Consider the following 9,543-nt stretch of genomic DNA (forward strand, 5'->3'; position numbering starts at 1 on the left):
AATCATTTCTGACATTTGACAATTTTGACTTGACATTTGGATCAGATATAACCCCTGAAATAGTGAAATACCATTCGATTTTTAATGGTGTTTCATACTCGGGTTCGGTTTGTGCAGTTAAGGCCAAGACCATCGAGTTTATAACCTACGCTGTCGAGACGTGGTTGGAATTCGTTGATCGAGACTAATTTGTAAAACAGGTGATTGTTTTGTTTTTCATTCGCGTAATTATTTCGTTATCCAAGTTATTTAATTTTTCATTATCGATAAAGAAACAGTGAACAATTAGCAAATATTAATTGAAGTTAATTTGTAAAGTCAAAATATGCTTTTCAACAAAACTAAACTAAAGTAGCCATGAGGCCTTTCGATTTAGCAAAAATAGTAGATATTAGAGATATGTGGTATTAGTAGCTAATAGCAACTTAGAGTTACTCTGAACTGATATTAGTTGCTAATAGGTTCTATTTTTGCCAAAACGAAAGCCCCCATGTCATTGACTACACCAGCTCATAAGAAATTATAGCCGTTTTCTTTCGCTCTCAGCTTTGAATCATGATCACTAAATCAAGATCAGACAAACACGAACTTGATCCATGAATCCAATTTCGAAGAGAACAGGATTTTGTTTACTGTTGACATTTGATTTGATTTTAAATATCGTTTAGGTATACCTATTTTTGTGTACACAATTAAAATAAGAGAGCTTTCTTATAGAAAAAAGAAACCACTACAATTTTAAGATTATATTAAATATGTGATCGTGATCAAAAGTTCGAATCACTGAAAAAGTTTGATTCGTAGGGGAAAGGGGATTACCGATCCTGATCATATAATCTGACAAGATCCTGAAACAAGAAAACGACTACGAACATAATTTTGGAATCATAACGCGTTTAGATCCGAAAACGGCATCCGAAAGAAAGCAGCTTATGTTGCAAGCTTATGTTTTGTGTTGCAAGCGTTTGAAGGGCGGAGTTGAAGTGTGTTCTATTGGTGATAAAATACTTATGACTCTATTATGGGTTATGACATTAGCCACGGAACTAAAATCCAAAATAAAAATTATTAAAACTTAAATTGACGTGTGTTTGACACTTAATTAAAGAAAATAAAATGGCTGCTGTTGTATTTACTGGATCAAAATTATTAAGTAAGATTAGACTCACTCCTTAAGTCTATAATTAAATATTAAGATGAACAAAGAATCATGAATTTTGTTATTGACGTTACTCTCTTTGATAATATCAATTGTATGTATATTACATAACCTAACCTTAAAATATTTTTAGGGCAACAATCGGGAATCATAGGCATTGCGTATGTGCGATCAAATAACTATAGTTCTGAAGAAAATGTTTATAATTTGGCTACATTAAAAAGAGGAACAGGGGGTCGTTCCAGCTTCAATGGTATTGTAGCGACAGTATTTGGTGCTACTGGATTTATCGGTCGATATGTTTGCAACCGATTAGGAAAAATAGGAACTCAAGTAATTATATTAATATTAGACACTACTTGTATTAGTTATGTACATCTTACTTAATTTTCAGTTAATTATTCCTTATAGAGGTGATAGTTATGAACCTATGAGGTTGAAATTGGTTGGTGACCTGGGTCAAGTATATTTCCACCATTACCATTTGAAAGATGAGGAATCGATAGCAAAATCCATTAAATATTCTAATGTGGTAGTAAATTTAGTCGGGAGGGACTGGGAAACCAAAAACTTCAAATTTGATGATGTTCACGTAGAGGGAGCAAGACGATTGGCTAGAGCAGCCAAAAAGGCTGGTGTAGAGCGTTTTATCCACTTATCAGCTCTAAATGCTTCTGAGACTCCTGAAGAGGTAACTACTTTTGTCAAATATCGTAATTATTGGCACTTTTTTTAAGCCCGTTTGAAAATTATGAATTGCACGATATGGATTTAATTGAACCTAAATGCAGTAATTTTTTCAGGTTATTATTAAAGGGGGGTCAAAATTTTTAGCCAGTAAAGCTAGAGGAGAACAAGCGGTTCTGGAAGAATTTCCAGAAGCTACTATAATCAGACCAGCTGATGTCTATGGGCAAGAAGATAGATTTGTGAGGTAAGAGGTTATTTTTAAAAATATTTACTTTTTTTAATTTCCATTAAGTTGATTTTCAAAGTTGTGTTTAAAAGTTCAATTTTATTGTTTAATGTAAAACCTACCATTCCTAAGAAACATTTATATTTTTAATTTAGGGAACTATCAAAATTTCTCCTTTTATGTATTTTGTTTTTCTTATATTTAACATCTTATTTAGATATTATGCTCACTCTTGGAGGAGGCAAGGCCAGTATTTTCCTCTTTGGTATAAAGGAGAACGGACAATTAAGCAACCTGTTTATGTCGGAGACGTAGCTGGAGGTATCGTGGCTGCTATAAAAGATCCCGACACAGCTGGGAAAATATACCAAGCAGTTGGGTAAGTCTTCAGAGTAGAGATGGGCGGAACATCCTCAATCAATGTAGTCAGATTTTAAGAATGATCCCAGTGAGTCGGCTCCTTAAAGATCCATCTCAAATCTCAGATCTTTGCAGGCACAGGCAGATTGAAGGTGCCGGGTACCAACAAATATTTTGAAGTTTTAGCCAAATCAATCAAATTTGTTCACTATACTGGCTACAAACATCCAAGCTTCACATCTCTTCTTAGTTTATTTAATAATCAATTTTTTTTAGTCCCAAAAGGTACCAGCTCTCCGAGTTAGTAGACTACTTCTTCAGAGTGATGCGGAAGCACGAAGAGTGGGGCTATACGCGTTACGACATGCGTTGGGACCCTCTTTTCCAGCTTAAAGTCACTTTAACCGATAAACTGTCCATCAACTGGCCCATTGGTAATTTACATTGGGAGAAAATCGAAAGGGAACACTTGACGGATTGCGTCGTCCCAGACATTCCTACCTTGGAAGACCTGGGTATCACCCTAACGACGGTAGAAGAACAAATTCCGTGGGAGTTGAAACCTTGGATTTATGGAATTTACCAGGGACGGGATGCCGACGAGCCCGCAACGTCAACCGAACCCCCCAAGGTGGCCGTTTCTTAAAACGATTTTAAGTTTTGTTTGTTTTATTTATTTACACCAATAAAAACATTAAGTACAGAGAATATGTAATACTATATAAAAAGATAGATAAATTGTACTTCCTGTGTTGTACGTAACTAAAGAAATATATGTTAAATATTACATGTGTAGTGTAAATATAAAACCCGTATTTGTAGGCTAGTGTAACGGTTAAATTCTAAAAAAAAAATTAATTTTTAATCAAATTGGCGATGTATATTTTATTTTTCCGATAACGGTAAAAGCTGCCAAGTTAAAAAATGTACTCATATTGGGTGTCCGGTTTTCAAGCCGCACGATTCAGGTCTTGGTTATCTTAACAGAATCAAAATTTCGCCTACCCTCTTATTTTCAAATACGCTGAACGCAAATCTGAAGTTATTTGTATACAGTCAAACTCGGTTTTCGAACCGGTACACTGCACAGAGCACTCAAGTCCTCGCTGCTTACAACACTCAAAAATCAAAATAATAGTATAAAATAATTGTTTGAATATTGAATATTTCGCCACTTGCCATTTCCATAGGCGCGGCGTTTAATACTGTTACTCCCCACTAGTCCCCACCACAGTAAGACCAGAGGTTATTTGCTTGTAGGTGTGTCACACTTGCCTACAATACAGTTCCCCCTCCATGCGAGGCGGTTAAAATAACGTGATTTACGAAGGAACTTAGGCCAGCTCAAAGGTGCTTATAGTTTCAGTTTGCGGTTAATGTACGCATCGCATAGTACGCAGGTAGTGTCTGATGTCAGTGTGAGAGATAGTACAAAAGGCTTTAAGGGTAAGGACAAGGCAGGTATTAATTTAAAATAAATAAAAAACAACTTCCTTACAACAAAACAAGGTAAGACTAAATTTAACATAATTAATTGATACTATATTATGGATGTACATAGATAATAATGAATCTCGCTCATGATATTGTTTTATCTGTACTTGATATGCCTCTTTCAAGCCGTAATGAAGTACAGAAACAACAAATTTTGAATAGTTGGCCAATGCCGAAACTAACGGCAATTTTTAACGAAAAGAGAAGAGGTCGGGAAAGTTCGCGAAATTTTCAACATTCTTGGTGTGATACTTATTAATGGCTATGTGGAAGTTCATATAAAGCAAGTTTGTACTGCTGGCCATGTATTATATTGGGTAATGCAAAAAGTTTGTGGTATTCAAAAGATGGTTCAAGTTCGTAGCATGGCCGCTTGGGGGCGCAATCTACATATCAAAACATAGAGTTGTAAGAAGTATCCAATTAACGGACAATTGTGGCGCCCAACGTGGGGCGCCACAATTGTGAGGTTGGGGTTCAGGTATCCTAAACAGCAATGGTTTGTCACTAACTTAATTGTAAGATATACCCAATAAAAAAAAACTAGTTTAAGTTAATGACAAACCATTGCTGGTTAGAATACCTGAACCCCAACCTCGCAGAGTTGAATTTTTCCCAGAAATGTTTCCTTTTCAGGTAATAGTACAAATATGGATAGCCGGATTCATTGCGCATAATTTTTGATATTGACATTTTGTTCTATCCCTCGACAGAAAGGGAATGTCTGATAAAAATACATTCTTCTAAGGATAGGCTCTTCAAAAGCCCATAGTGTTATACCTCGTTAGAAAGGTCTTTTCATGCTTTATCTTCTTTTAAAATGCATTTTGTTTTGGTAAATGTAAATGTTTTTTCGTTGGCGTCGTGTTCCTCAATTCATTATCATTATTTACTTTTTGCTCACTAATTTGTTAATAACTTGATAACAAAACATATTGAACCCTTTTTGGTGTCAAAATATAGTTATTTTTATACCCTTCAAACACCTAAAAAATAAAATTTATCCTGCTATTTCACTTTTTTGAGAAAACGTGAAATGTTGGATAAATCGCACCAATAAATAAACAACACTTCCGATAGAAATTTCAAACTTTACTATAAATTTTTTGTGCTGAATTCATTTATGCAAAGAAAACTATAGCATTGCATTTAAAATTTTTGAGAAAAATCCATAAAACTGCATTCTTTTGAAACAACTACATCTAAAGGTTTCCATATTGCGGTAAATGACATCACGCATTCATCACGAGATAATTTCTGTCGAGAGATAGAACAAAATGTCAATATCAAAAATTATGCGCAATGAATCCGACTATTCATATTTGTACTATTTAATATACCTGAATAGGAAACACTTCTGAGAAAAATTCAATTTTGGTATGTAGATTGCGCCCCCTAGCGACCGAGCTACGAACTTGAAAACTATTTCCAGCGATTTCTCTTGGTCGATTTATTGATCAAAAATTTTTTCCCGGACCTCTAGGGCCTATACTTTCTCTAATATCGTACTTCGCCAACCTTAGTGGGACACCCTGTATAATGAAAATGTTCGCAAAAATCAATTATTAATTGGCTATTTAATTGATGTGACTACTACGTTGGGCAAACAAGAACTAGCTTTCCGAGGCCATAATGGAACGGTAGTCTTCAAATCATGGAAATTTTAAAGAAATATTTTAAAAAATGCTTAATTAAACGAAACCAGGAACTTACTGAACATTGCGAAAAATTTTGCTTTTAAAATAAAAAATAATTTTATTAAATGAATCGAATGAAGTATTCCAGTGGTTTTTATTGAGCGGATTAGTAAAATAATCAAACAGTTGCGTAAATATTTCTATTTCTTATAAAATCTGAATGAAAATCCTCGTGAAGATCAGTTTGAGGTCGAAGGGGGAATTTAATAAATTCAGATTTATTTGAGAAGCTGAGCTGACACAATGGGTATGTTTTTGTCAGGAATTGGGCAAACTTTTGGCGATAGAATCAATTGTCTAAAAGTATCGAAAGAGGACGTTAGCGCTGAACGTGTTATGATAATCAAGATGGTGCGGCTTCAAGAATGGGCACATAGAATCAATTGTCTAAAAGCATCGAAAGAGGGCGTTAGCGCTGAACGTGTTATGATAACCAAGATGGTGCGGCTTCAAGAATGGGCACACAATGCACGTTTATTCAAGTTTTAGGTAGAGCCTAATTATTTTCATACACTTCTTGACAGACAAACAGATTTCCACCATTTAACAGAATCAACGCAGAGGTGCAAAATCAGAAACAAATTAACTTAAAATCTATTCACTACTTTTTTATCAAGGTTCCTACCGGCACTTGCCGTTAATTTTTACATGAACTAATGTATTTCTCAACTCCTAACTGGTTAAAATCTAATGTTCTATTAGGCCTACAATAAACTTCACATTTAAAATCTAGTATAAAAAAACTTTATGACGTTGATGAAATTTAACGATATCTAAAAATGATGTTATTCATATGTTCTAGTCTGTCCCGTTCTACAGTGTACATATATTTAGGTCTAGACATTTATTATTCGTCACATATTTGGAGCTTTTACGATATTAATTTGATATGATATTTAGTCGCTGTCTGAATCGACACGAACCTGCTGGGCCCTCAGTCCTTCCTGCAACTGCATGACATGTTCGATGGGCTGCGGCTTACCATCCTCTCCGATCCTGCAAGGTTTGATGGTACCTGTTTTTAAGAGACTGTCCATTAAGTTAACCAGCTTCATGGCCTCGTACTCTTTCTGAAAATAATTTTAATTGCAACTAATGTGATTGTGAAAAAATATTCGAACATCTTCACAGACCTGTTCTTCGGTCATGTTATCCATAACGTTTGGATGAGGTTCCTCGTAGCAGCCTAATACAGGGTTGATTCCGTGTTTGTGGTCCGCGTATTCTTCCGTTTCGCTATCGCCACTGTCAGAACTATACTCTTCCTCTCCTTTGTCGTGGCCCCCTGCTAATAGACCTCTTTGGGCGAACAACCCAGCAGCGTTTCCGTATCCAGTGTACTTGATCATTCTTGAAACTAAAAAGATTTTCACTATTAGAGGAATTTAATGGTGTGCAAAATGCTTAAAAAAAAATAAGTCACCGTATTTGGGAGAAATATTTTAGCAGAGAAAAACTTATTTCTGCACTTTCCGTAAAAAATGTAAAATCAACAAAATCACGTACCGCTTTTTTTACACAACACAAACAACAGCTCGGCAACTAGATCCCTCAGCTGAGTAATTGGCGTTGTTAATAAACGACACAAATGGTTCCTTAAAGTTGTTCCCTGTTCCGGTCTAGAATGGACGTCTTTTAACGGGGGCAGTATCTGATTTCTCAGGAATTTTCTGATAGGCCTGTTGCTTGTAGCACCTTTGAGGACAACAGTTACTACAGGCGATAAGACTTCGTGTTGGTTGGAAACTTTCTACAAATAAAGTTAAACATAACGATGTTGTGGAAAATAAACATTAATTATTAAATTTAAAAGAGCGTTCTCAGTTCATATTTTAAGTTTTACTCGAAAATCAGGCTTTTTTCGAAATACATAAGAGTGTAGTAATTTGTAGAAAATTGAAAGATGAATACGAAAATATCACAGTTGTTACCGTAAGGCAGTAGCGTACTATTTTATTTAGAAAAATATGCCACCGATACCCTGTGTATCTCTGCCACTGACGCATGTAAATTTTAGGAAAAGCCCTCAGATTTTGGACAATGTTTACATAAATACATGTGCCCAATTTCAAATTATTTCACTTACCAGTTTTTAAATTATTTAAAAAAAATTAAAAATATTTTTTAAAGTTTAACACCCTGTATCTTTTTAACGAAGCGTCCTAGATAAAAACTTTATAGGAAAGACTCCCTTAAAATTCACCAAAGAATAGAAGGTTTCATTTTTGGTCACCATTTGTGAATTACCCTGCATATTAAAAACCATTAAATACCTACGATACACATACTATATAATTATCGAAACAAACTTTACTCACAGGTTCGTCATTGAATTTAGCCTTGAGGAACATCAAAATTTCATAGATAGCTGTCATGTTCTCCCCCTCAAATTGTAAATTCTTTGGCACTCTATGGCTGTCTTCGACTGGTATAAGAAGGTACCTGTAGCATTCGTTTGGTATATTGGTTAATAGATTGATAACGTTAGTCCTCAACATCCAGATCTTTTCTAAACTATTTGTAGAAATAAGCAAATAATTGCGCAAAATTTCAGTCAAGGTGATGACTAGGGCCATGACTTCTGCGTTTTCAGTATCGATATGCACTGTAAGATTAAAGAGGGCTTTCAAGAGCTCACATACTAAATCTGCTTGTTTATCCTGAAAAATAAATCTTAAATAGCATGAGAAGTTTCTTCAAGTAAGAGACTTACAGTTAAAAATATTGGTGGCAGTTCATCGTTGTGAGCGTGATTTTCAGCAGCTTGTTGAAGATTTAGTTCTAAAATCTCAATCAATGTTTGTAATTCTTCGTCTCTTAGTTTATTTCGAGAAGCTGGACATAATGCAGAGAGTAAAAACAAAAGTTTCATATCGAAAAACTTGATGTCTTCGGGAATATCTGCATTCCTAAAAAGGAAATCAAATCAGTATATACTTGCCACAATTTAAATAACTACTTACTTAAATTTTTTAATTCTTTCTACAATACCTTCCAAAATGCCATTTTTGCAACACTTGTCTGCTACAAGCCTACAGTTATATGCTATATTGCATAAGCTCTTTTGAGCTTCTAAACAAACAGAGACAGTTTCACTGTTGAACTTAAACTCATTTTCGTTCAAACCGATATGTTTTTTAATCAAATCAATCCAATCATCGGTGATCAATTCATTAAGGGCTTGCTTCTCTCGACTGGAAAGACATTAACGTTTATATAATATACATTTCAAATATATGAAGTGTAAAAGTGTTTACCTCAAAATTCTAATGGCAACAAAACAGTTTTTCAGAATATTATTATCCTGTGTAGTTTGAGCAGTACTACACAAACATTTCCAAAGTTCTTGTCTTTTAGTTCCTTCGCCGAGTTCAGGAAAACTAAATACTTGATCGACCTGGAACATAATTCATAGGTAATCCTAAACTATTAACAAAATATTTGGGTCTGTTTACCTTTTGTACGAAATTTTCCAAATGCTGTCCAAAAGAATCCTTATCAGCTTCTAACAGAGCATCTATTTCATTAGACATCTTAAGGAAATCTCTACGATATCCTTCACTAAAATAATAACAGACGATTACCTATTTAAGATTAATTTGTTGTCTTCTATTCTTCTAAATCTAAAAGCAGTAAAATAAGCCGTAACTTGTTTCGAGATCTCACATCTGACAAATCTGCCATCTAACCGTAACCTATAAAAATCAGAAATTAAAAAAATAGAAAATGTTTTCGTAATTTTTGCATACGGAAACTATGTTTTTGGTTTGGTTACTGTTGCCGTTGTAGTTTCCAAATAAGAGATGGCGCGCGCTACAAAAGTAAATGTTTTATGTCTAGGGCTATGAATCACGTAAACCAACTTTTAAACAAAAACAATTTTTTTTACGGTTTTAAGATAACAGTTCTTAGCCGCT

The 9,543-nt window shown here is 34.6% G+C and overlaps 2 protein-coding genes across 2 annotated transcripts; one reads left to right on the forward strand and one right to left on the reverse strand.

Annotated features, from left to right (window-relative positions):
* The first annotated feature begins 1,074 nt into the window (after window positions 1–1,074).
* On the forward strand, window positions 1,075–3,222 carry LOC108917751 (NADH dehydrogenase [ubiquinone] 1 alpha subcomplex subunit 9, mitochondrial). The gene is made up of 6 exons (XM_018724504.1): window positions 1,075–1,153; window positions 1,293–1,492; window positions 1,554–1,850; window positions 1,963–2,093; window positions 2,293–2,454; window positions 2,712–3,222. Exons 1-6 carry the CDS (start codon window positions 1,117–1,119, stop codon window positions 3,079–3,081), a joined length of 1,197 nt encoding a protein of 398 aa, XP_018580020.1. The 5' UTR covers window positions 1,075–1,116; the 3' UTR covers window positions 3,082–3,222.
* A 2,200-nt stretch (window positions 3,223–5,422) lies between these two features.
* LOC108917230 (synembryn) lies at window positions 5,423–9,280 on the reverse strand. The gene is made up of 8 exons (XM_018723730.1): window positions 9,082–9,280; window positions 8,884–9,023; window positions 8,590–8,820; window positions 8,340–8,535; window positions 7,945–8,286; window positions 7,133–7,376; window positions 6,760–6,983; window positions 5,423–6,696 (listed from the first exon to the last, which is right to left on the reverse strand). Exons 1-8 carry the CDS (start codon window positions 9,157–9,159, stop codon window positions 6,523–6,525), a joined length of 1,629 nt encoding a protein of 542 aa, XP_018579246.1. The 5' UTR covers window positions 9,160–9,280; the 3' UTR covers window positions 5,423–6,522.
* Window positions 9,281–9,543: the final 263 nt, after the last annotated feature.

This window comes from Anoplophora glabripennis, unplaced genomic scaffold, assembly GCF_000390285.2.
Source record: "Anoplophora glabripennis isolate ALB-LARVAE unplaced genomic scaffold, Agla_2.0 scaffold3, whole genome shotgun sequence".
NCBI lineage: Eukaryota > Metazoa > Arthropoda > Insecta > Coleoptera > Cerambycidae > Anoplophora > Anoplophora glabripennis.